The 27796-nt window shown below is 39.6% G+C and overlaps 1 protein-coding gene across 5 annotated transcripts in view; it reads left to right on the forward strand.

The window, feature by feature from the left end:
• RABGAP1 (RAB GTPase activating protein 1) overlaps positions 1-27295 on the forward strand; it is a 74331-nt gene extending 47036 nt beyond the window's left edge. For all 5 annotated transcript variants that reach the window (XM_074890772.1, XM_074890771.1, XM_074890770.1 and 2 more), the window contains 13 exons: positions 7376-7489; positions 8454-8528; positions 10754-10879; positions 12057-12200; positions 13797-13838; positions 14163-14291; positions 18556-18648; positions 19601-19711; positions 22496-22600; positions 23068-23151; positions 23959-24030; positions 24575-24772; positions 25580-27295. In XM_074890772.1, coding sequence (XP_074746873.1) covers positions 7376-7489; positions 8454-8528; positions 10754-10879; positions 12057-12200; positions 13797-13838; positions 14163-14291; positions 18556-18648; positions 19601-19711; positions 22496-22600; positions 23068-23151; positions 23959-24030; positions 24575-24772; positions 25580-25702 — 1416 coding nt within the window. In that variant the 3' untranslated portion in view covers positions 25703-27295. The remainder of the gene's footprint in view (positions 1-7375; positions 7490-8453; positions 8529-10753; positions 10880-12056; positions 12201-13796; positions 13839-14162; positions 14292-18555; positions 18649-19600; positions 19712-22495; positions 22601-23067; positions 23152-23958; positions 24031-24574; positions 24773-25579) is intronic.
• The last annotated feature ends 501 nt before the right edge of the window (positions 27296-27796 follow it).

Below are 27796 nucleotides of genomic sequence, written 5' to 3' on the forward strand. Positions count from 1 at the left end.
TAGTAAAGGATGACATTTTAATATGCTGGCAGGAATATAGAGGGATTTGTCAGGGGAAGCAAAAACAGACTTTGCACTAAAGTGGCTTAGGTATATTTATAGTGCTAGTGATTTTGTGTGTGTGTGAAATCTTTGGACTATTTTAATATAATGTAAGGCTTTGAGCTTTAGCTAACTCAAATTGCTTGTTTTATGAAGTTACATTAGTACCACACTGTGAAGTATTTTTAAATATTAGCATTACTGAGTATTAAAAGTATTTCATAAGAACATTTTTTTAAAACATTTTCTGTAGATGCTGTCAAAGGAATTGATGTTTAGTGTACAAAGAAATAAAACCCTGAGGGCTGTAAGGTACCTGTATGTTTCTGATCACCTCGGTTTTTGAGGGGTTAGGTATTTCTTGAGGTTAAATTGTTGTCATTAAAACCTACTAAAAATAATGGTGCGGTTAATCCTTTCAGATAAGAGGAAGCAGCATTACCTCCAGCCATGCTTTTGAACTGTCTGGAAGGGTTTGCAGTCGCATATATTGTCTTCACAGACTTATGTCTTTAGAAATGCTGTACAGCACAGTGTTTTGCAAGTTCCTATGCTGATAAATTTCTCTCCATATGTAACCTTTGCAATCTAGTTTCTATTGTAATTCTAGCATGTAAACACTACATTCAATTTTGTATTCCTCTAATGAATGCAACAGGATGGAAACGAGTTTGCAATTGCTAATGATGAGCTTTTTTACTGTTCTTAATACTCGTGGGTATGTCTTTTCTTCAGGGATTTCAAAATTGTATTAGTACCTTTTTTAATTGTTTTTCTTCCACGTGCTGTTTACAATTAAACTGCAAGCATGGGAGGCTATGCGTGCATGTGCTTTTAGGTTGCTTTGCTGAACGAAATACAGTGGAGTGATCTTACTGTAAAGGATGCTCGCTTTGCCTTGTGCCCTACCTGTCTCCTTGCGCCTTCACCGTAACTGGGACAGCAGAAGCCACTGGTGAGATTATTTCAGTGTGTTTTGTGGAGATTTGGCATTTGGCAGAGGGTTGTTACAAGGAGTTTTGTTTGGGAGACAGTCCAGCTCCTTACACGAGTAGTGTTACAACTGGTAGTTTTTTCCTGAGTGTCAGCGAAAAGGCCCAGAATAGACAGAATCACAGGTAAGAATGTGTCTGTGTGTGTTTGTAAGAACCTTGTGCACCTTTTAATGCTGGAAATTGTTTCGTATTAAAAGATGAGAAAGCGGTGTGAGTGTGAAACCCCTGCTATGAAGAACTATGGGAAAAAATCCACCAAAGCCAATTGGAAAAGCAAACAGGTGAATTGGAGCCAGTCCGACCCTTAACGCGCTCGAATGCCGTGTTTAATTCTGACACAATGGGGAGTATCGGGGTGTCAGTCTGTGCTCCGTGATGTTCCTCATCTCTGCCTGGGCTTGCTCTGATTTGTGCTCTGCCGAGGGAAGGGGGAGATGAAGATGGGTGTTTTGATATGCAAGGCAGCTGAGGAAGAGTTACTGTTGTGGCTCCAGAATTGCGTATTTTGTGCCAACTCAGAACTGTTGTTAAAATACAGGGGAGAGGGGTACTTCTGCCCCGTCGTTTTAATAGACATTTCTGTAGCTGATTTTTCAACTAAGACTAATAATAAGAAAAACTACCGTTGAGCCAAAAATGACAAATGTTACTGATTTAAAATAATACTTGCATATTTTTAAATATTAAATGGAACTAGATAAATCAGAAGCATGTAAATATCTGATTCTAAATCTTTGCATAATTATTTCCAAGAGGTAATTTTGCTATGAGCTATTAAAACTCAAAGAAATGTATTATTCCCTTTGAGATGATCTGTACCCCAGCCGTGTCATACATCTCTTGGCTTGTTTCCTTTTTGCTGTAGATGTACATACATATATATATGTGTACTGTGTGACTGTACAATTACTGCCGGGTTAAATTGCTTGTTTTAAAACACACATATATACACCTACACACATGTATGCAAAATACATATATATGTGTATTTTAAAACAAGCAATTTAACACGGCACCAGTTGCACAGCCACACAGTTTAGGGCTTTGTACAGTATGTAATTTTAAGAATGTCAGTGTGGTTCTTAGCGAATTTTATAAACACTTTTCTGAATCTGTTATCAGCACTTCCCATCCTTAGAGAAACTGCACAGTTTTCAGTGATTGTTCCACTGGTTACATTTTTGTCTGCCATTTGTTCTGGATTGATGTAATCTTGATACTAAAAATTTCAAGGGCTGTTGACGCATTTCACATAGCCTAGGATTGCCTGTTCTCCAAATATATGGATCGTGCATCAACAGTACTAAGTAGCCTTACTGTTTTGCCTAAAAGCCTAGCTAATTTATTTAATATTCTCTCTTTAAAGAGAGGTCTCTGGAAGGGGTAGCATATTTTAGGATGCTCCTTCTCTTTAAAGGGAAACTCAGAATTGAATAGCAGTACTTGTTGATCAGTGATATTATTGTAGCCAAAGGATGCATGGGTGGTTTAATAGGAAGTTTTTGCTTCAAGTTTCTTGATGAAATGTAGTGTTCTACAGAGCTGTGTGAAGAGTGTAGTTTTTTATTCTGAAATGCACTTGTACACTTTATTTGAAAGGTCTGAATGGATCATAAATACATTTAAGAAATAAATGATACGTCACATGTTTTCACGTCTTGTCTCGGATGACTCTTATGTAACTGTGCTGATAAAGGTGCGTTCGGTTGGGAGTGGGTGGGGTTTTTTCCTCTTATCTCGGTTGCTCTAAATACTCTGGCTTGTACGTAATTGCCAAGAGCAGGAAAACCTTCCAGCATGCGTTTTGTGTTTATGCTTTATCCATACATGATGTAGGGCACTGTAGGCAAACTCCTCTCTATAATTTTCCTGTGGGAAACTTGAGCCCTAAAAGGAAACAAACACAGCAAAAGGGCTTGATATCACAAGGGATTCACTTTTATTTTTAGAATTGCACTGTATTGCCATATTTGGACTGAAAGTATGCTGTATCAATGCACTATTGTATCAAATTGCAGCTGTCTAACCATTACTAATTTGTCTAAATTCATTTTTTTTCCACAAATACTATTTATTTGTGAATGTTCTCGGTAAGCACTAACCCCAGGTAACACATTCTGCCGGTGGGGTTTCTTGTGAGAAGTTAACAAGTACGCTGCTTTGAAAGTGGGTTTTGTGCTATTTCCTTAAGGTCTCAGTAACAGGTGTAATTCTTCTTACTGAAACCTTCTCACAGCGGTTTGGTCGAAGACAAGTGCAGGAAATGCACCCTGTGTAAAAGTGAGTGTAAATATTGCTTATTAAAATTAAACTTGGGAATGCCATCAACCTGCAAAATAGACCTGGTGAGGCGGTATCCTATAGACATTGAAAACAGCTGTTGAAAGACCTTTTAGTACTTTCGGATGTACTTAAAACGTACAGACCTGCTCAAAATAACTTATCCTCATCGTGTAATATTACCCTTGTTGCTGCCCATGAAAGTTGCAGAGAATTTTGGCTTTTTCTGCTTGTTGCAAGTGCTGAAAGCTGTCGCTGCCTTGGTGCTCTCTTGCACGGCTTGTCCATGCCTTGCACAGAGAGGCATTGCAGCAACATGCCACATGCTGATCTGACCCTGGGCAAAGGGTAAAATTCCACTGATCAATTGAGTCTCTAGACCCTCCTCACAGTAATATCTGACTGCGTGACAAAGTTCTTGCAAAGTCTGCGGGACCGTCCGAAGAAATAATTGCAACGTGAAAATTGGTCCCATTGTGGCAAGAGCGAGCCTCGAGCAGAGTTCGTTTTTTGTGGTGGATGTGTCAGATAACTCACCCCGGTGAGCAAACTGCCATATTTTGAATCGTTCTGGGGATGGAGGCGGGGGGGACCTATAGTTTGGACCTCACCATTTTTACATTGTTTTTGAAGTCAATCTGTGTCTAGGTAAAGGCTTTGTTTTATGCCTCCTTCAGATTTCTCCAGTAGCCTGGCGCGACAGGAGTTGATCTTTGGGTGGCAAGCTGTTTCTAGCAGGCAACTTCCTCTGCTTCTCTGGAGATTTCTTATTGCAGGTTTTTTTCCATCACAGATCTTGTCCCTTCAGCAGTTCTTTGTTGCTGCTTCTTCATCCTTTTGGGTTTTTGTAGGGAATTAGAAAGAATAAACCTGAGCTGCTGAAAACTGCAAGTAGTTCAGCCCCATGAAGAGGTACTAGGAACTCCAGCTCTTCCATGTCCTTTAATTGTGGCTTAAGCTACAGAAAAATCTTCTCAAGTAACACAGTCTCGGTCTGAAGACGTTGATCGAGGTTGTAACTGCATGATATGGTTTGCAGATCCTGGGATGGTCCCTGAAGGATCACCAAAACACAAGGAAAATGTCTTTCAAGTGTATCCAGTTTAGGAGGTGGGAACCAATATGCTTTTATATACAGGCTGATACAATAGATGAGCTTTTATCTGCTGGACTGCGTCCTGGCTTCCATAATTGCTCATGTAGTTTCTTAAATCAGCTGGAGAGGAAGGTTTCAGTATAACTCCCCTAATATTTTAAAGTGCATAAAAGAGGGGGAGGAAGGGTATGTTCTTAGTTTGAGCATCTACATTTTCCTGCTTTGCTTCAGAGCAGTGAATTGTTGTGAGAATTTTAATCTTCACTACACTTGCCTCAGTTCTCATGGCTGTTTTCCATTCTGTTTTCTTTATTACTTTCTTTTTCTTCCTGTCATTCTTAGCTTTCTATTTTTCAATCCCAGTTTGTGAAGGGTGTGGGTTCAGAAGGGTTTCCTTCAGTTCCCAGTCCCCTGAAAGCATGAGAAATTGCCCACTGAGCCAATTCTCACAGCAAGGTATAAAAATAGGAGTAAAGAAAAGGTTACACAATGCTTGGATTGCAGCAGTTTGTACTAATGGGGAGATTTCAAAGCCATGGTTTGAAAAACATTTTTTTAAACCTTATCATTTCCGTTAATTTTTCTCTCCCCAAGCTATGCTTCAGCTGCAGGAACTAATGTTACAGATTACTTGAAGAATTGTGCTGAAACATAGGAGTCAAGTGCTGAACAAGTCACGCAAAGCCAGAGACCAACCACTAATTAGTTCTCTTTAGCTATAATGAGTGATTTGTTTGAGAAGCCTATCCTAAGAGTTTCCAACCAGATGCTTTGGTCTCTGCTGTTAAATAAGTGGATAAAAGGCAAGTGGATTTAAGAATACTCTGCTATTGCAGCAGAACACAGGTAACACTCAGGAAACCCACTTGTTTGGTACCACAAATTGCTGTTAGCAGTGAACAGCTCCTGCAAAGCAAACTACTTCACTGTAATTCATTCTTGCAGACTTTTAAGAAGCTGGAAGTTAGCATTAATCACTAAGACTGCATTCACATGCTTTGAAGTTTTCAGAATTGTTTGAGTATTGTCATTCTCTACTTGCAAAACTAGCTGAAGGTAACAGCCAGCCATTATTGTACTTGTCTTTGACTTAAAAGGCTTATATTTATATGAAATTTATTTGGCATTGGATTTTGTTTGTTTTTGATTTCCTTATAATGAGATAGACCTCTTTGGAATATTAATTATTATCAAATTGAAATGCTGAACAGTACTTCTGATATAATTTCCAAACAGTCCGATTCTAATAGCAGTGTAATGCTTTCCTAATAAAATGCCTGTGTTAAGCCACAGAGAGGAGCATTAACCTTGGATTAAAACCAGAAGAGAAAAACAAGCACACTGTGGTACTTTTGTTCTTGTTGTTTGCAAGATCGTTTTGTGAAGAAAAAGATCAACTAAAAGTTGTACTTAATGATCTTCACGCTGATTACGTCGTGTACTCTTACTATCTGTTTTACTTCTAACCTTTTCTCCGTTTGTCTAACAGAAACACAAGTTATTTGGATATAGTAAAACTTTTTTAAAAATTAAAAAACCTCTTCTGTTTTGCTTCCACAGAGCATCTTGCATGTTTGTAGTGTTAACCTGGACACTGTTACATGGTAATCTCACATGTGAAGATGACTGGCTTTTTTTAATTTGTGTGTTCAGTCATTGCCAGGGAAGTCGTCTAACAGGGGAACCTTTGACCCTTTCACTAGCAGTGGTTGCTTAATGATTATTGTGGCATCCTTTCAGATGATTCCCACTACCAAGGAGCTCTTGCTCTCATTAGCTGCCCAGCAAGGTCATATTCTAGGTGGTGGAAAGGGGGACCAATCGTTGGTGAAAAGAAATACCTACAGACAACAGAACTTGATTCTATTGTAGAGGGCAAATTAGGTTAAGCTGGACGTTGTTCACACATGCTTATGGTTTCTCATGATGTGCCTGACACAAACTCCTTCCTTCCATGTTTTGGAAGCTTTTTTTCTGGATACTTTGCCAAGGTAGGACTAGGTTTCCTTCGAAGGCATCCTCAGCAATGCTGACAATTCCTGATAGGGTGGGCTATCTGAGGCCAGTATGGCCAACTGATTTCATGGAGGTCGTTTGGTGTTTAAATCAGTCAGTTAAAAGTAGGGAGGAAAAGGTCCTAAGATTCCCTTTTACTGTTAACTGTATTTAATTGTTATGCTTTGTCAAATTCCTTTAATCTCCACCAGGAGTTTTCACTGTGTTTTGTGTAGGACTCGCCCTTGATGCAGACTTTCTTGGTGTTTCTTCCAATTGGTCTTTTCAGTCTACTGTTCACATTTACTGGTTTTCTTAATTGTATGCTATTTGTTCAGCTTTCCAAATGTCTAAGGCATCTGAAATGGATTTCATCAGAGCAGTGCAGAGAACCAAGTTCCATCTTCCTCATGCTGAAATGCCCAGCTTATACAGGCAACTGTCCCTGCATTATGTAACGTTTTAGTGTACGATACTGTCTTTCTTAGGCTCGTACTCAGTTTTCTACTTTTCTATTGTCTACTTCTGTGGAGGGGTTGAAGAGTTTTTTCTCTAGCTGAACCGAAGGGGCAGGATTTTGGACAGCAGCGTGCAGCTGCTTACAATTGACTGTTACTCTCCGCAGTTGTGAGATAAAAGAAATGCGACTGGGCAGTGTTCGCATTCAGAAGTCTCCAAGGGAAGGCTTCTATCTGCATTGCAATGTCCTGGAACACTTTTGTGTATGTGCTTTTTGTGCCACTCACTGACCATTTCCAGATGTGCTTAGGTAACCAAATCTATCAAGACTGTGATCTGGAGCTGCCAGCCTGCAGGCAGCCTGTTCTGGTTGAGTAGACTGTGTTTTGTTAAATTTAGAACAGTGCACAGAACACAATGCCAATCTCCTAACGCTCAGTCCTAGCATATTGTAATTTATATTCTTTTGATGTGTTTTAGTTTACATTTTAATATTTTTTTCTAATAGGAGTCTCCGCAAGACAGTGCTATCACCCGAGACATCAATCGAACGTTCCCTGCTCATGATTATTTTAAAGATACTGGGGGAGATGGCCAGGACTCCCTGTACAAAATATGCAAGGTATTCTTGAAATTCTTCTTGACTGGTTTTGGTTACTTGTGTTTAACATCATTAACAGATGTAACTGTTACCTGAGAAGAGTGTGTATGTATTACCACTAACTGTATCATGGAGACAGACTCTGGCACTGGGCTCAGTCTGGTTGTTCACTGTGGACGTTTAGCTGGTTATAGTGCCGTAGCAGACCTGAAGGAATAAACCCTCCTGGATTCCTGAACACTAAAGTGTTCGGTACAGAGACTTCATGTGATTCCAGACGTGTCAGTCTGGATCAAGCTGGATAAATTATACGCTATGATGGAGATGAGGGTGAATTCCACACTGATCAAGAGCAGCTGACCTTTGGCTGCAGCGTGCTCCCTAGTTGTCAATATTGTCTAAATTGTCCTGGCCAAATGAGGGATGCGTGCAGGAAATCATGCTGATACTGCCACTTGAAAAAGAAATGTTCTGATGTTGGGTGTGTCTTTTATGTGTAACGTGTAATGCTATAAGCAGTTGTTGTCATATATAGTTGTCTTTAAAACTGGCGATAACTATGTACCCCACATAAATGTTATAAAGCCATAAATGTGCACTGAAGTTGCTTATTAAAAGGAAGAAATTAGCAAAAATGGACAGCTTGTTGTTGTATTTGGTTATCTCAACCAGAACGTTTTAAGCTTCCAGCGCTCTTTCTTTTGTGTTCCTTGTGTTTCTCTTCCCAGTGTCCCTGCAGCACTTGTTTGGAGGTAAAAGCAGTCAGATAAGCAGCTTACTAGGCTGCAGTGGTCTTGGTGCATCACTGTAACCAGCCCCTGCCACTACATATCACATTTTGATTTTCATACAGGTTATTCCTTCGTTAGAAAGGCAACTGATGCACCCTGTGAGAATTTTATAGCGCTACATTCAGTTCAGTGTTTTGTTTTCTTTGTATTTGTATTGAGACAGATACGCCGTTAAGTCTTGATTCTTTTTTTAGGCCTACTCTGTCTATGATGAAGAGATTGGCTACTGTCAAGGCCAATCATTTCTTGCTGCTGTGCTGCTTCTACATGTAAGTGGTGGGTTTTTTTCCCCATTTGTTTTAAGTTTAAGAATAAATATTGCTCCACTTGCCTAGAACAAAATGTTGGTAACACCTGAACTAGTAGGGTTGCAGGCCACGTGTCCGCTTATGTTGGTCAATAATAACGTGATTTTAGACCGAGAAGGGTACATTGTTTAAGACTTACTGTGGTATTCGTAACGACTTGCCTACAGTCAGCGTTGATTTCACTGTGTTTCTGTTTCAGGACCCCTTCCATTCGAAACTCTACAGGCTTGTACTCATGGTCACTAGTAGGCATGGAATTTGTGTATAAGACAACACTGTAAATGTTTCTGTTAAAGGGTTTCAAGGTCAGATTTAAGTTTTTTAGAAGACATTTCTATTGGAATCAGTCAGAAATATGGATGGTAATTGCCATATGTCTTGTATACCCATAACATGGATGGGATGTCAGTTTATTAGGTCTCTGCTTTGAACTATGTGCTGCCAACGTGGGCTGTTGTATTGTAGGCCTTTGCTTCTTGGTTTGAGAGGTTAGTGAAGGATACAATAATATTTCACTTTTTTGAAAAGAAACTGAATTATGCTTTTTTTTAAACTTAATTGTTGTTGGTAGAAGTGGTCTCATCGGAGTAATATCCTTTAATTGCTTGTGTGTTCAGAAGCTAGAGAGATTTATGCTTACTGTGTATCAGAAGCAAAAGCTTTAGATTCACTCATGCTTGGGAAATGAGAGGATTAAAAATCTACAAATTATTTATAGACTGTTCTTTTTTAAAGTAATGTCTGCTTTTTATCAGGGTTTCTATTGCAAGCATGGGTAGTTGAAACTGAACAGAGTTCCTAAGCCCAGTAGTATTTTGAGATTTCTTTTCCCCAGCTGCTTTTTAGTGATTGTTGCTCCCATACAGAACTCAGTATGAAGACTTCTCCGCTGTATTCAGTGGAAGAGGAAGTCTGGTCCTCAGTGGAGGATTTTCCATAATGTAAAGTCAGGGGAGGATATAGAAGAGATTGTAAACTCCATTCAAAAGCCAACTGATTAATGAAAACAATGTTTTAGTTCTTTGTAATCTGAAATATTTACTTGATGAGCCATTAATTCTTTATTACTACACTGAATCAGATCAAGAAGGGTGATACTTTCTGATAGAAGAACTGAACACTTTTTCTGAAACACCTGTGCTTTCTTTTAGCTGTTTCACTGTCATATGTCCCTTTTTTTAAATATCCATTGCATTAGAGAGACTCACTGTCAGGAATGAACCATGTGTTATTCTGGAGTTCTCTTTAACAATAGCTGTTGCTTCTGGGAATGATGTATGCATTTAAAAAGGCTAAATTTCAAATAAGTTTCTTTTTATTTGATTCTCTTTGAAGTCAGCCTTTGGAGTGTGGCTGCTAGGGAAAATAAATATTAAAAAGAAATGTTGCAGAAAAGGAAATTAAGTTTCTGCGAGTCCTTCACTACCAGTTGGAATGTCTCAGCAAAGTTTTCAGTTTTAACAAACTCCATCTGCAGATTAATAATAGAAATCTTGAGATGGTTGTTCTGTCCTTTACAGAAACAAGTGATTGACCTGAAGTCAGACTTTACTATGGAAATATGAAAACTGAATTTTGATGTCAGGGAAAAATGTCTAAACACTGATGAGCTTTGATGAGTGTTTCTTCAGTTTTTGGCAGGGAAGAGTTATTAAACTTTCCCAAACCAGTGCTGAGTTGTGAGATGTGGAACTTTTCTTAGCAGTTACTGATGTCTCTTATTCATGTCATCTAATAAATAAACATAAATGTAATAATGTGATTTAAAAAGGTAAATATGTTGTTAACAATAAGGGAAGGATCCTGTTTAATATCCTCTAATAATACTGCTACTCTCTTAGGTGATAAAAGGTTAGGCTGTTCAAAATCTGTGAGAGTCCGATTCTGACATGATTTGGAACAAGGACACCAAGAAGCTGCTTTGGTCTCAATGTCTGAAAGATACATTTTTAGTCGACTGAGAAGTGGTTTATTCCACAGAATAAGAATTAAATGCCACTTGCAGCACTAGGCCTCATTTTGTGTGTTAATATTCCTGTTTACTTTTAAACTGGATAGGGCCAGATTAAAGAGTTGTGACAATTTAACCCTTCTGTAAGAGGGAGGAGATGGGAGGTAAGGGCAAATGGAGCTAGTGTGAAAGAGATTTAAATGGTCTGTGATAAATACACTTTCCTCTCTCACAGATGCCTGAGGAGCAAGCTTTCAGTGTTCTGGTCAAAATCATGTTTGATTATGGACTCAGGGAACTTTTCAAACAAAACTTTGAAGATTTGCACTGCAAGTTCTATCAGCTGGAGCGCCTCATGCAGGTAGGTGTTCAAACTGGCGTGAAGTGAACGGATCAGAGCCTGCAATTCAAAACTAGCAGTTTATCTTACACATGAACAGTGTGGCCTCTTTCTAAGGATGAAGTATCCTGGGCTGCACCCAGAGCAGTGTGGGCAGTAGGGCAAGGGAGGGGATTCTCCCCCTCTGCTCCGCTCTCGTGAGACCCCCCTGCAGTGCTGGGTCCAGCTCTGGGACACCAACGTCAGAAGTACACGGACCTGCTCGAGCGGGGCCAGAGGAGGCCACGAAGATGCTCGGGGGACTGGAGCACCTCCCCTATGAGGACAGGCTGAGAGAGTTGGGGGGGTTCAGCTGGAGAAGAGAAGGCTCTGGGGAGACCTTAGAGCGGCCTCCCAGGACTGAAAAGGGGCTACAGGAAAGGGGGGAGGGACTCTGCATCAGGGGCGTAGGGATAGGACAAGGGGTGATGGCTTTAAACTGAGAGGGCAGATTTAGATGAGATCTAAGGAAGAAATTCTTCCCTGTGAGGGTGGTGAGGCCCTGGCACAGGCTGCCCAGAGAAGCTGTGGCTGCCCCCTCCCTGGAAGGGTTCAAGGCGAATTTGGACGGGGCTTTGGGCAACCTGGGCTAGTGGAAGGTGTCCCTTCCCGGGGCAGGGGATGGGACTGGATGGGCTTTAAGGTCCCTTCCAACCCATTCTGTGATTCTGTGAAGTGAGGACTATCCATATTGGAGGTTTTTTAAGGATAGAGAATGTTGACTCGAGACCAGTGTGGTGCCCCTGGTGTGTGCAGTGAGTCTGAAGGCAGCCAGTCTGACCAGCTGGAGTGGCTCTCGTGTGGCCTGGCAGAGCAGTGGCTTCGGAGCTCACTGCAGGCACCCCCCAGAGTGGTTCTGCAGTGTCAGTACATCCACTGGCTGGGTTTCCTGCTGAGGTGAGAGCTTGGAGATTGGTTTCACGGTGCATGTGACATCGTGTCCTCCTGAGCATCCGCACTGGGACAAGCCTTCGGCATCCTTAGAAGGTCCTTTGGCCTGTCAGGCAGCTGTCTTGTCAGGCATGGGTGGCTACAGAAGCCTGCCTTGCTGCACCGATTGTCACTCTACCCTACTTACTTCTGTTACTTTGGGATTTCAGCCACAGTTCCAAAATAGTATAAATTGACTTTCAGTGTTTATGTGTTTTTTTATTATTAGGAATACATTCCTGATCTGTATAACCACTTCCTGGACATTAGCCTCGAAGCGCACATGTATGCTTCCCAGTGGTTCCTTACCCTGTTCACTGCAAAATTCCCTCTCTACATGGTCTTCCATATTATTGACTTACTCTTATGTGAGGTATGTGTTATAATTGGGGACTGGTACTGTTAGCAACTTTTGACAGTTTCTCACTATCTTGATTCATGTCCTTGTTACTATCTGTTCTTTCAGAGCTAGGCATGTGATAATTATTTTTATGTAGAAGTGTTATGTTTCTGCAATGAAAGAGTTCTCAGCATTTTAAAGATACAAATTAGGAGTCAATATCTATGTAAAAGATTATAATCTCCTATTTCTTAACACTGTTGATCCTGTGTGAGACTCCGTACAGTGCTTATGGGATAAGAGTTAATTTACAAATATGTGGATTCCTCTGTTGTTAAATTGTATTATATGCAATGAGAACTTACTTTATTCCAAGAATATTATTGCATGGAGGCCATTGCGTATAAAACTGCCCAGCTAACTCTCATGCTGGTAATCCAACAAGCTTGGAGCTCTTTCTCCTGGAAGCTTGAAGTCTCTTTATCCTTCACAGCATATATTTAGAGAGCAAAATTCTTTACGTTGAGGTTTTGTTTGTAATCACGTTTAGAACAGTGTATTTGGTGCTATGCTGGTAGGTAGTGTAATTTGAGTCAGAGCTTATTAACATAATTGAACAAATGACATTTTATACTGAAGCATCCTCGAGTTATTTAACGATTTGCCTTTTTTACTTGCTGTTTAACATTATACATCCATTCTTCATTGGATCTGCGGTTGTTGCTGTGAAGTGGCAGTGTGTCTGCATTGCCTTTCCTGAAGGGTTTCAGCATTCATAAACCTCCTGGTCAATGTTTTTACCCTTTCTCTGTATCTGTCTGCTGCTTGCTTTGTTCATGTGCCAATGTAACAGAAAGCAACAGATGGTATTGAGAAAATCAGTTCTATTTGTTTAGAAACACATTTTCAATTCGTAAATAGTAAATGTCGTCTCAGTGAAGTTTTAAGGGTTTTTTATCATTTTAAAGTAATAGTGAAAGAACAATTTAGGTGGAAAAAGAAAGACAGAATCTTGAAATAATATGAGCAATGTGTCTTGATTATCAAAGGTACCCTTTAAGGTGTATGCTACTACTGACTATAGGAACTGTTTGTATTTAATTGGACAATATAAGTAAAACACTTCTAGGGAGTAGTGGCAAAATAGATGATGTGGGACTCTGTTCTAAAGTGAGTCACTTCCTTTTTCATTACACGAATTATCCCAGGTTTTTAGTACCAAAACTTAATATATTGATGTATATATTGCTCCACTTGAATCCAGTGTTTTCGGAAGTTGCTACAGGAAAATTAAATTATCTTGAGCTGACCAACTAGTCATTAAAACACAAAACAAAGTACGCAACAGTGCCTTCATCATTTCAGAGTTTCAAACTACTAGGGAGATAGTAAAATCTGTGTTGAAACGTTGGTTTGCTATCTATAATGGCTATTCAGTAAAGATACTTTCCTAATTGTTTGTAAAGTCATTATCTGGGCCTTTGATTTAATATAGCACTTGGTTATACTTGTATCCTAGTTCTCCTTTTCACAGAAACTAGACAAACAGCAAACCGCACCAAATAAATTAATATCCAGGCTTGTAAATACTGAGAAATTAATTTATTTTGTCATTATTTTTCTCTCCAGGGAATAAGTGTTATCTTTAATGTTGCACTGGGATTATTAAAAGTGAGTATACAGTGTTATATTGTGTTTTATGCATCATCATGCAGCATATGAAAAATTAGATGCCTGTTATAAAAACCTTATAACAACTTCCCGTATGACATGTGCTGTTGTCTGGTGTGCCCTGCACAGCACAGTGCTTTTGGGGGTGGGGTGGTGGGGAAATAGAGGGTTGCAGAGATAGAAACAAACACTATTTGCAGAAGGTCAAAAAGTAGTTATGTTCTTGGAGCTTTACAAAACTGTTGTTGCTTTATTGTCTCTGGGAATTCAGTAATTGTACAAAACCTGCTTTGCACTTACTGGTTTTTCTTTCCTTGTCTCCAGACTACCAAGGATGATTTGTTACTGACTGACTTTGAAGGGGCTTTAAAATTCTTCCGTGTACAGCTGCCCAAGAGATACCGTTCAGAAGAAAATGCAAAGAAGCTGATGGAATTAGCATGTAATATGAAGGTAAAGATGTGGTAACTGCAAGCGTATCTTTAAAGGGTGCAATTTCTGTTTCCATATGTAACGTTGCAACTCACTTGTCCAACTGCAAATACGTTGCAGATGCTTTACAGTGAAATGCAGTAAAGCTCCAAGATTCTCAGAGTGCTGTGGGCCCACCTGGAGGACTCAAAAAACAGAGTGGCTTTCAGCAAGCAACATTGAGTGCTACTAAAAATCAGAGTACTTAAAAAACCAAAAACAACCTTAAATGACTGATGGCACAAATAATTGCAGACTTTCTCTGGTAGTAGGTGCAAACAGGTAGTGTCTTTCATCGAGAGGTAGTGGGAAGGTTTCATTTAAAACAGAGACAATAATGTGGAATCAGAATGTAATCTTTCAGACAGAAAATGGCTGTTTTTAATTGTGGGTGCGTGTGATGGATATGTACTGCAATAGGGAGCTCATTAAAAATGCATTGATAGATTTACAGGTCTTCTATGGACATGAAGGAATACAATTTGGCATTTAAAATTTTTTGCAAGTCAAGCTAGGGAAAATGACCTTGAGGTTTATGTGAGGTTTGGATTTGTCATTGATTTATGGTGAGAGATATATGCCCCTTTTGTCAAAAGTGTTTTAAGTTAATTTCCCGTTCAAGACTATTTCACCTGTACTCCAGCTAGCTGACAATAACAGGTTCATCTGCTGCGATCTTTGTAGTCTAAAGTGGATCTACTTTATATGAAGTTAAACTAAGTGCTGGCTGAGTTTTCTAGAGCTGCCACAGTTTGCTGAAGTTTTTTAATAATGCAAAAAAAGCATTGTTTGTCATGAGCAGCCCATGTGGAAGGTTTACAGTATTGGCTTCCTTCTTGGCTTTTCATTTGGGTACTGGAAACAAGTGCAAAGGCACTGGTTGGAAGCAGAGCTCTGACAAACCGTGTGGTGTTTGGTGTGCAGGTGTTTCTGAACATTAATCTTTTCTAAGTACCTACTGCTTTCTGCAGGGGTGTTTTTAGGCTAGCCAGCTAATCTAGACTGTCTTTTAATGTGGTCATCACAGCTGTTTGACTTCAACAAATCATTGATTCAGCTGTTCATACAGCCAATGTTTAGGAAATACTGATGATAATTAAACTTCTGACTTTTATAACAGAAACCACCTATCACAGTAAAATGTCATCTCTGGTCCTTATAGGAGCCTTCTTTGGAACAGAACAGAAACATAGAAACTAGAGTTCAGTGTGTACTGTAGACTGGAGAGATGCTTCCCAGAAATTAATGAATGTCAATAATTCCTGTTTTCTTAATAGAATTTATTCAGAGAACTCTGTGAGGTCTCCTGTATGTTTGAACTACTGAAGTGGAGGGTTTTTTTGCTTGATTGTGGGTTTTTTTTATATTTCAATTGTCCGCTAAGCCCTATTTCTTAAGTATAGCTATATGAAATGGAAGTTCTAGCCTTTGACATTAAGACTTTAGTTATATATAGCAAATATTGCATTACCTCACAGCTGAAAGTCAATTGCTTTTCTAATCAGTAAATGTTGTAACTAAAGCTTTATATGGGCACTTTGGAATAAGCCCTTAAAGTGAAATTTCCAAATAAAGTTACAGTTAGGAAGTTATTGATTCCTCTTTATAGATGTAATGATTGAGTTCTAAAATGGAACTTTGATAATTTATCTGGTGGATTTTAAGGAAGCTGTGATTCTTTCTTTACAGTTTCATGCAGATTAACTTTTAGTGAAACATACTGGTGTATGGTTCAAAGTATTGTTTTTCCTTAAAATTCACTAGAGGAATTCTTTGTAGCATCAGTGCATAAGTATAAAATTTCCCTGATATGTTCAAGGCATCTTGTGCTCCTGGTGTCGTAGCAGTATGCATAACAGTATTCTGCATAGAGTTCAAGCATATCTTACGTGAAACTAGCATAGAAATTATGCAATAATCAAGAATAAAGTAAGCTATTTTAGCTCCCCAATCATTTAACATTAGCCACAGATAGACGCTGCATGTGCATCGGGTTAAGATCATGTGTAATGAGTGCATTTGCCCTTCATGTTTCCGAATAACAACTTGTTCCTCTTCCCCCTCTGCCAAAATGCCCCGTGTTCCCAGTGCTGTGTGGAGTAGCTACAGCAAATGGTCTTCTCTGAGCGGTACACGGCAAGGTTGTCCACTGTTTCCTTGAGCGCTGTGTGGTTTGGGGGGGGTTAAATGGGAGGTTACAGAGAAAGTACAGACTGCGCTACAGGGCTCTGCACAGATGCTGAGCGCTTCTGTATCGCATCCATGTGTGTTGCCCCTGATGGGAGTGCTGCACATAATTGCTTTCTTTGACCTAAAATATAAGTCCTTTGCTGTCAGTAGAAATCTCCAGATCTGTATCTGGAAGTGGTTTTGAGCAGAAAAGGGCCTGATGTCAAAATAAATCATTTATAGGAAGGGAGAAGTAGCCTGACTAAGGCATTGTGATTACAACAGCATTCTGCCAGAAAGGAGGTCAGTAAATGATCAGCTTGAGACAACACTAGATTCTTACAGTCACTCCTCAATGCGGCCATCAAATGTTAACAGAGTTGCTGCTGCCTCCTGTGCCCCTGAAAAACTGTGGTGGGACTTCAATGTTCATTTCTGCTCTCTATCACCATGCAAAACCCAGAGGCCTTGCTGACTTCCCCAGGGCACGGTTCCCTCTAGGGCTCTGGTGTCCAGAGTTGGTGACAACAGCAGATCTTGTCAAGATCACCTCGTTATTGGTATCTAAAGGCAAAACTGTTTAATGCACTTGGAAAAGTAGAAGATGAAAATACAACGGTGTGCCTTCCTTTCCTCTCGCACGGCAGGATGCCTCACTTCTCAAGATCTAACCTTTACATAGTTTGAGGTTTGGTGTATGAAACCCAATAATTTGGGCAGTGTTTGAGCAGGGGCAGAGCAGAGAAATAATCTACTCAAATTACTGGTTTCGTTGTCAGTAAAGGGTTAATACTCTGGGTGTTTGTCCGGAGTGCTTAGTAAGAATAACTTCTGCAGTTGTGATGTGTCTGGACTGACTCCAGGTAGATGGGCTGGCGTCTCAAAACAATGTCAGCTAAGTACGGTGAAATGTTTCTGTGCAGCTCTCGCTAGAGGGAGCCGAGCTACCAGTTTTCTACAGTTCATTTCGAGTAAGGTTGTTAATGATAAAACCAAAGATAAGAGAAACCAAACATGTTTTGCATTCTGCCTGCCATTTAGGCATGTAAAATGTGTTTAACATGTTTCTCAGACAAGGCTTTGTTAAAGAGGAAAACATAGCCATAGCTTTTTAATTTATTTGGTTTACTGAAATAATAATAAAGGTTCAGCAGCAACTTTTAATACGAGAGATTTAATTTAGATGCACACTGACTTGCATGTGAAACGCTCACAGTGGTCTTGGCATGGTCTGTGTTGCTAAACTGTTGTAGCACATGGCACAGCTGACACCAGGAAAGATGCAGGTCAAGGTCTGTTACGGGTTCTTTTGTGTTCTCTGTCCCTGTAGGACTTGAACACTGTGCACGAAACACTGAATTCAACACCATCCTTCTCTCCCCTCTCACAGAAGGGGAAACTGGGACCCTGCGAGAGTCACTTTCCTGGTGTGTGTCTGTCAGAGCCGAGGACAGATTCCAGCCTCCTGAAATGCGGAGCAGCAGGGGACAGAGCATACGTGCTTCTGAGTAGCTGCTGCTTGCCGAGACACCTCGGCAGCTCTGGGACTGGACTGTTTGCTGCTGAGCTTGAGTGACACTAGCAGAAATGTCAGCTGAGCCTGCACTTGCCCTTTTAGTATTTGCAGTCTCATGTAAAGTAAACCAAACACTTCTGCATGATGATAAATGTTACAGCTGAAAAAGCAGCTGAAGAAACCTCAGCATCACGCTAGTTCAAAAATTAAGCACATCCTGTGGGTTTCGAGACAGGCTGTTATGCTAAGCCACTGTAGTACTTGGAGCATCAAATAGCTGCACAGCACCAGGGAAAGCTCAGGTAGGATACTCCTGTGGATGCCTTTCAAAAACTTTTCCATGTTCCACAGAAGGATAAGAGGAAGGGATGCTTCTGTCATTATATTGAGTGGAGTAGAGTTTTAGACCATCTCTAAGGGTTTGATACCCAAAACTGAGTGAAAATATTAGCTGTGTTTTGTAGAAGTTGGGAGTTGCCTAAAGCTTGTACCATAACCCTTTGTGAATCGTGTTCTTTTATTGATGTTCTGGGCAGGAACTAATGGGCTGCTTTAATTTAGATTAGCCAGAAGAAGCTGAAGAAATATGAAAAGGAATATCATACCATGAGAGAGCAGCAAGCTCAACAGGAGGATCCTATAGAAAGATTTGAGGTAACACTTACCTACTCCAGTCTGATTTAACCCACAGTACCTGCAGGAAGTTCCTAATTTGACTCCTTTTTCTTTGAGCTGTTTTTGTTTTCTGACCAATTTGGATACAACAGGGGAATTGGGTCCATGAACATGAAGCGAATCTCTGTATATTGGCAATGTTAATCAGGATGGGGTGGTTGTTAGCCCAGCTTCCCAATGCAAAAAGGAAGAGTATAAATCTGTATTTGGGTTTATACGACTGTTTCACTAGAGCCCGTTTCTAGCACCTGTGTAACGTGCTGATTGCACCATAAGCCATGAACAGAAAGAAAATGCCTAATTGATTATAACTCTGCCTTCTATTGATTATAATCCTGTCTTCACTCCTCTCCCTAATTTCAAATTATGTACATTACAGTAAGTATATAATTTTATAAATATTTTATTAGGAAAGAAATATAGAAATCAATTAGATATGTAAAATTATGTGTGCGTACATATAAGGATAACACAACATACATAAATTCATATATTTTAAGCTGAGGAGTTTTATGTAAACTTTCTTTAATATCTGTGTGCTGGGATTTGTAACAGGACGGAGAAAATAGAGTGATTTTCCCATGATCCTCCCCTCTCACCTGTTTCCAGCATGCAAATTCTATTTTGAGCCAAGAAAATCAGTACTTGTAGGAACCTCCTGGCAAGGTATTGATGGCAGAGTGATACCCCTACTATTGCAGTCTTCAAAAACATTTCCGTAGCTCAACAAGTAATAGCTGAGCAGAGTCATTTATACGTGGTTTCTTCTCAAGGCTAATATCTTATTTATTTTATATTTACAATGTGGCTAGCCAGTTTTGCCCTCACTGAATTTCATGCAGGTAGAGTTGTCTTTGCACACTTAAGCACGGTGTGTTTATAGACAAACACCTGGGAAGACCTTTTCCTTGATTTCTTTTGTTTCCCACAGCGTGAGAACCGGCGCCTACAAGAAGCAAACATGAGGCTTGAGCAAGAAAATGATGATCTTGCACACGAATTGGTGACCAGCAAGATTGCCCTGCGAAAAGATTTAGACAATGTAAGACATGTCTTTGTGCTGCCTAGTGGGGACAAGGTACTAGGGCTAATTCCTCATTACTCCTCACACTGGAGAGGAGATACATAGAATATTTTTTTGTTTGCATGGGATAGGATTCTTTCCTCCATGTTCTTATTGCAGACTGATGATATATAGGCCTGTGTCAGAGCTCCACAGGAAACAGGACCGACCACTTGAAATACTAATTACTCTGAAAAGCATTCAGAGTAATTTGAGGGACAGGAGAGGTTCTGAGCCTGTATTTGAGTAGTTGCTTTCTTCTCTATGTATATTAAAAGAAAGTCTAGCAGGAGCTAAGTCAAGTCTTGGAATAATCACAGAGATAATAACAGGGATGCTGTGTTCTGTTTCCTTCAACTGGTATTCTTATGAAGAAGATTTCACAGCAGACAGGCTTTTGCAAAGTGCCTAATAAACTTGAAAGTCTGAGTCTGTCTCTCGGTAAAATCAGATTCTCAGGCACCTTAGGCAACCTCTGAAAATGTTATTGTGGTTTCCATTTGGCTTGTTGAAATCTGCCTGTGTGAACTCATCATCCTGGGTTGTTTCCCATATCAGTAGAGCTCTCAGGAGGAAACTTTGGATTTGTTTTGTTACAGCATTTTTTTATTTCTTTAAGCTTGCTATCCCATTCCCTTCTTTTACATATTCATGCTTGGGAGATTTTTATTAGGATATGTTTGTTTTTTTTTTTTTTTTTTACAGGACATGCAGAGACAGAAAGGTACTGACACGTGGTAGGCTAGGACGCGTTTAGTCTATCTGCTTGAGGAGATAGGGCAAGAGTTCAAGTGCTCATGTTTGCCATTCTTGTTCTGTACCAAGATAAGTGCATTTCTGAAATCTCAAAGGAAAATTACTTTTGAAAATCATACAGTGCAGAAGTTGACAGGCTTTAAAATGTTTCAGCTTATCTGCTTCAGAGAATTTAAGGTTTCCCACGGTCTCCTGGAAATTTGCTGTTGGAAAACATTCATAGTAAATGTTGATGCTAATGGGTGAATGTTGCTCTTAATGAGGTTTGGTTTATTACATCAACTGCTCTTTGGTGTTAAAATCTGTGAATCATAGAAGTATGTTCTAGAAGCAGGGTTTTCACAACGCATTGGTATGTTCACTTCCTGTTACCTATGCTTTTTCACTTCATTAAAGATAGCTCACAGAAGGCTATGCTGCCTGCCCAGCGGTTGCACGCAGGGGATGGACTCCAGCAAAAAATGTACTGAAGAAGCTTTTTGTATCAGCTATTAACTGTTGTTTGTGGCTGCTGGAGCTGGTATGAGACACAGTTATGCTTTTACATTGATTCATTTATATGGAGAGCCAGGAGATGAAGAAAATTAAGCAAAATCTTTGAAATACCTCATTGGATGTATAATAGTCATGCCTTCAAAAATGGTAAACGATGTTGGCAGCATTTGGGTTATCCCCCAGGAGGAGATAGGTAGGTTTGATCCTACTTTAGGACCCTGATTAATTCTTCTAATTGGATCTCAAAATGATAAGTTTCATTCTACTAGCCAGATGTCCTGAAAGAGAAGTACCAAAGGACATTGTTTAACACACCTTTTTTAATACCTTCATGGCATGTCTGAATGCTTGCAACCTAAAAGATCAAAGCAAAGCATTTGGAAATACAATAATTTCCTTAATATCCTTTGCACTAGACCAGAAAATAGGCTTCATTTTTCTACTGTTGTTGGACTCCCACATCCCAGTTTTCTTTAACTTTAAAACAGCTTAAAAACCATGTATAATGAAAAGATGTTCTCTTTGCCTTTGCCATCTGTTTTAAAGGATCAGCAGGACTTTAAGGGACCAAAATTCACTTTTTGATTTTCTTCCTTTGAAGGGAATTGGTACAGCTGCTTTCTGAAGATTTATATATCAGTTGAGTTATTGATCTATTTTTATGTAGAATTCATACACCTATTGGGAAGTACTGCATTGCTGTGTATAGGACAGGAAAAGGTGTCCTACCTTTGCAGAGAGAGTTTTTAGTGGTTTATAAAGAACCCAAGATTTTTCAACAATACAGCTTTATTCTTAAAAAGCTGAAGTAAAAAAGGATTGTATGGTTCTGGTGGGACAACCCATTTCTTTAAGGAGGAAAGGAGAGAGGGATCTGACTCTTATGTTTGCTTTGGCAGCTATGTTTTTTTCATGCAGTATTTTCGGGGTGACATAACAAAGATGGTATCAATCCATTGGTAGGTGTCATAGTTCTGGGTTTTTTTAAATGTTCTAGAGGCATTTTTCATTAATTCTCTTTTCATTGCAAGGTTGAATGTTTGCAAATTGAACTTGGGTCTAAGCTGGTTACAGTATTTTATCAGTTTTGCACATTGTGAGCTGTTTTGTGCCTTTTGTTGTCTTCCAAATGTATTGGTCAACTTCCAGTCTGGATGAGAAAACAAAACTTATTTCTGTTGTTGGATTTCTTTGGAGCAATCCCTACTCCAGTTTTGCTAAAACTAATCACTGAATTCAAGGAGGAGTTTTGGAGTGATGGAGTATAGTGGTATGCTTTGTTAATTTTGATTTGGTGCTGCTTTGCCATTGCAGATGGTAATTTTCAGAAGAATAATTTTCAGAATAAAGTTTTATTGTTATTAATAACAGTGAACAGACCCTTATTAATAAGAGTGAAAAGACTGCAATCCTGGCTGTGTCCTACTGGAGCCTGTGCCCATGGCTGCCCAGCAGCATCTGCACAGCAAGAAAGCCTCTCTTCAGCACCGTGCTCCCCTCTTTGTGTTTCAGGCAGAGGAGAAGGCAGATGCTCTGAATAAGGAACTGCTAATGACCAAACAGAAGCTGATTGATGCAGAAGAAGAAAAGAGGCGCCTAGAAGAAGAGTCAGCTCAGGTTAGGGGTGCTTCTGTCATTTTCACATTTCTGTGCAGTACAGAAATTAAAAAAAAAAAAGTGACAAGTGTGGGAAGGGCTTAATGTTCTAAGTCATGTTTGTCCCTCTTCTGTAGTGTAAAGGACGTCAGCAAAGCAGAATTCTTCGCTTTCCTGCCAGGTGCTTCATAGGGTAGTGAATTTTTAACTTGAAATCACGAAGGGACAGACTGTGCCAGAGATTGCTGCACAGAGAGGACTTCAGCTGTCAGCACTTCTTTTTAATACTTTCTTCTCTTACCTAGTCGGTTTTTCTAACAGTGATGGCCACCAAAGTCCAGCTTTCCCTTGTCTGCATGGAGCTGGGCTAGACCATTGTTCCCTGGTGTGGAGTAGAGCAGTGAGGTTAAGGAGAAGGAGGAAATATCACCTGTTATTTTTCAGATTGTACAAATATATAAAGCCTTTACTTTGTTTTTTTTCTGCAGCTGAAGGAAATGTGTCGTAGGGAACTAGATAAGGCAGAGTCAGAGATCAAAAAGAACAGCTCTATTATTGGTGACTACAAACAGGTAAGTACAACTTAATGATGATGTGGTTTGCTATCAAATTGTAAGACTTTCTCAGGTATTGGAGGAGATTTCTGGAAATAAGTGTAATTTGTGCCATGCATTTGAGGAGACTTTTTAGCTGTTTTAAATGGGAAGCTTGTGGTTGGTTTTGCTGAGATCCTGATGCTTGGTGGTCAGTTCTGTTTGCCCCTGATGTAGGTATTTGTAGGTCATCTGTCACCACGGTTACAGCCTAACCTTGTTCAGATGGGCTCTTGTATATCAAAGGCTCACCTCATTCCAAAAAAGCATTCTCTCCCAGCTTCCCTTCTTCAAATGGTAACTGCACTTAAGAAATAAAAAAGATGCCTTTTTCCTTTCAAAGATTTTGCTTCAGAATTCAAGCTCCTGATCATAAGGTATCAAGGGAGCAAATTCATGTGTCAAACCTTCTGAAGTCTGCATCACACAGGTCTCGAGGAGTGAACTGTTTTTTTTACTACTCTGGCTGTCTTGCCTGCTTCTTTTATCCCAAAGGCAACAAAAAGAGCCATGCTATTCCTGACCTTTTCTGGCTCCTTTAGCAAGGCCAAACTGCTAATAACTTATGTTGAAACTGCACCTTTTCCTGTGGGCATAGAAGAATATGTAGAGAACGAGAATATGTACAATGAGACAACTTAATGCAGCATCCCAATTTTGCTGACTTTCTCAGTGCCCTCAGACTATCCATATTAATATTCCTGTAGCATTTATTTGTGCTTTAGCATTCATTTGGGAGGAAATTTACATTTATAAATGGTCTGGTAACATAATTTTCCTTGTCAGATTTGTTCCCAGCTGAGTGAGCGACTGGAAAAGCAACAAACAGCAAATAAAGCTGAAATTGAGAAAATACGGGTAAGAAACCAGATAGATTTATAGTCTACAATGTTTAAATCTCTTGGCAAAATCATAACAGAAAGCACACATTTATTTCATTACTAAAATGGTGGCTGAGAGTTTCTTAGTGACTTCTAGTTTTGGAAAGTAGATTTTAAGGGGGAGATCTTGGAGAAGAGATTAACAACTGTCAGCTCTCTCCCATGCTATATTGGTTACATCCTAATGTTGATGCTGGGCAATAGCAACTGTTCATTTTTTGGAGGGGTTGTCTTTTCTGGAGATTTCTGTCTGTCTTTTACCATAAAGTAACATGTAGGCAGTACAGAGCCCGTTATTGTTGCAATACAGATTTACCAAAAATACAGCAGTTTTCCAGAGCCCATAAATCTGGGGGTGGCTGGAGTTCCTGCTTGGCTGTGCTTCCCCAAAAGTTTGAGTTTGCAAGTCATTAGTGGTCCCTCTCGTGTTGTGCTGCTCTTCCAGAGCAGAGGCAGGAAAAGGCTTTGATCATACCACCAGCACTTCAATGCAAGCATTCACGATCAGGTATTTACTTTAGCAAAAAGTGGATGACTGTGAGCATTGCCGGGAGTTCTTCAATAAAGAAGGCCGTGTGAAGGTTGCGAGTTCTGCCAAGGACGGTTCAGATGAGGACACAGATGAGGAGAAGGAAACGCTGAAAAACCAGCTGAGGGAAATGGAGCTTGAGCTGGCCCAGACCAAGTTGCAGCTTGTGGAGGCAGAATGTAAAATACAGGTAATGCTTTGGGGGTTCGTTTTGTTGTCTATATGGTATGTCTGTGTTCCTAGAAAAATGTGTGTGTTGTAGAGGGATTGGAAGGGATCCTGTTGGCTGAAACTGTAACCTGCTATTTCCTGCATGGGTTATTTAACCAAACATTGGGTCTGAAACTTAGTGTATGCAGACAGAATAACTGAAATTGCATGAACTGTATTTACCAGCTCTACAACTTCCAGACATCTGCCTGGCTGCAGTGCAGTACTTACTGACTGATCTCCTGCAACTTCTTGGAAGAAATCCAAACTCTGACAAAGTTCTGAATCATGCATTTCTTTATCACACAATCAATGTTAAATGAAGAAGTAACATGTGACAAATGTTAGACATGTTTCTTAAAACATGATTGGAAAGCACTCCAGGTATTTGAGGTATTTGTGTAAAATATGACAACATTGTTCTTTTAGCCTAGAACTGGTATGTCACTGCTTCTTGTTCACAGAAGGGTAAAAATCAGTTTGTAGAAGGCACACTTTCTGTGGGAATAGCTCCTTCTCAGATGGGAAAGAATTAAAGGGTTTGGATGTACTGGAGAAAGCTGAATGTTTCACTAGCACAATGACACAAGTCTTGTTTTCCTTTTCAAAGCTTTTTTTTTTTTTCCCTTCATCAGCTTGTTGTGCTACTTCTTAATTTATGTAAGACTTGTTTAACTGCTAAAGTGGCCAAGAGATTGTAGATGTCCTAGAGCCTTCTAAGTTTAACTCATATAACCTTGTGCTGTGAATACGTAACAGACTAATGAAATTACTCTTCCATTTGCAGGATTTGGAGCACCATTTGGGTCTGGCATTGAACGAAGTACAAGCTGCAAAGAAAACATGGTTCAACAGAACAATAAGCTCTATAAAAACAGTGACTGGAGTCCAAGGAAAAGAGACTTGTTGAAAAGCAGTTCTGTCAAACACACCTTCTTAACACAACACCTTTTGTTGCCTTCCTTGGCCAGATGTTTAATTCTGTGACAGAGGACCAGAATGTAAATAAAATAGAAACACAGCATGTCAGGATTTCAATAGGTCAGTGATAAAGAGGATGGAAACACGAGAAAGGTTTTATTGCTAGACATGGGATCTTCATACTACTGATATTTAACAGGTGATGTAGCTAGATTGAAGCTCTTCAGAGAAACACTCCATTCTGCGGTCTGGCTGGAGGCTTTTCACAGACTAGGTACGAGAACTTACCAAACCCTAATTGTTAAGTTTACATATGATAGGTTTTTTTACAGTTATAACCTTTTTTAATATTTTATTTGAAAGGAAAAGTGTCACTAACAAAGTAAAAAAAAAAAAAAAAAAAAAAAAAGGAAAAATGAAACAAGAAAAAAAAAGACAACTTTAGCAAGAACTACATCAGTGCCAGAAAGCAGTCCCCAGAGGTAGGATATGGAGAGTAGGAGGTGACATGTTTTGTTTTATGAATGGGGATGATTTCAGCATTCCTGTCGAGCAACCCCACTTTGTTTTAGTAGATGCAGCATCCATCTCTGTGTTTGGCATTTCTTTCTGTTACTAATCAATTCTATGCAACTCTGGGCTTTTTTGGCATGGGCTGCCAAACAAATTCACAACCTGAGGCTGGGAGACTTGTCCAAGTGCTAGACAAGAATAATCAGAATTCTTGGCAAATTTCCGTTTCACTTCCGTGTCATATTGTTTGATCCACATATCAACAGCGTTAATATCCCCAACACCAGGACTGCTAATAAATACTAATTATGTGGATGGTCTGACATTTAATTGAGTCTTTTTGTTTGTTTTTTGTCAGGTTTTTTGTTTTGTTTTTGTTTGTTTTTACCCGGCTGTAGCAGGCCTTCTGTGAAGCTCTGAGAAAGCTTCCAGGATTTAGTTTTGCACATAGGTATGAATGGGACAAAGAAACAATAAACTGAGATATATATGAGGCAAAAATCACTGCGTGAGTGTAGCTGCGAGCATCTATAGCTATCCAACTCGCTTCCCTGGTAACATGTTCAGAGGTTGTGTAGGTCATTTTCATGCTCGATGCAGTTGCACTAATAGGTGCTAAACGTGCTTGGATTTCTTACTCATTGGATTGTCTTGAGTTCTCACCAGAAAGCTGTAGAATGGAGTTTTGCACCTTGTAATTTTTTTAATTTATAATGGTTTGTGTTATGCTGAAGTATCTATTGCATCAGTGGATAAATTTTGTGTGCAGTGTGAGTATAAGCTGGTAACAATAAGAGGCACTGGTTTGTATATAAAGATATTTGGTTTATTTTGTATTTCTACCTTTTTCTTGTTTACTGTACTAATGCTAGCTAATGTACTCTGTAACTACGGAATAGAACATGCTATGTCCAAGCTTTTTTCCTTAACTGCATACATTATCTCTATTGTTTAATACCAAAAAAAAAATACTGTAACTCCATCAATATTAGATGCGTGGACATTGTGGTAGCATAGTTGCAGTGTGTATACTTTATGAATTGAAATATAAACTAGTAAAATTGTATAACTATTTTGTTGTTTCATTTCATTTTAACAGGAAATTAATTAAATATTTTGCAATATAAAGCTAATTCTCTTCTTAAAGTAGAAGCAGTAGCATCTGTAAGCTTCCTAAGACCAAAACTATAGTCATGCTGCAAAGGGCCTTGCTAAAAAAGACTGCATATTCGAAGTGTTGCCAACACTGCTTTATATAATAAAATCTAGGGTTTGCTTTGAAAATAAGAAACTGCAAAAATGACCTTGTGCAGCTTGAGGCTTGTGACTCAGTGCTTCTCAGACATGTCCAATTTAGAACATTGTTTTTTCTATGGCCCCCCAAATTCTGCTTGGATCTGCAAAATAAATGTAGGCTAGCTGTGCTTATCATCATCAGTAACAAATTCTGTGGGGTCAAGTGTCGTTCACGTCATCTTCACTAGGATCTTCTCGTCCTAGCTGAACGCGGGGTTTAGCTGTGCGACTGGATGACTGCACTAATTGGGTCACAGTGCAGCGCAGGCTCCCC

The sequence above is a fragment of the Strix uralensis genome, chromosome 21 (genome assembly GCF_047716275.1).
Source record: "Strix uralensis isolate ZFMK-TIS-50842 chromosome 21, bStrUra1, whole genome shotgun sequence".
NCBI classification, from domain to species: domain Eukaryota; kingdom Metazoa; phylum Chordata; class Aves; order Strigiformes; family Strigidae; genus Strix; species Strix uralensis.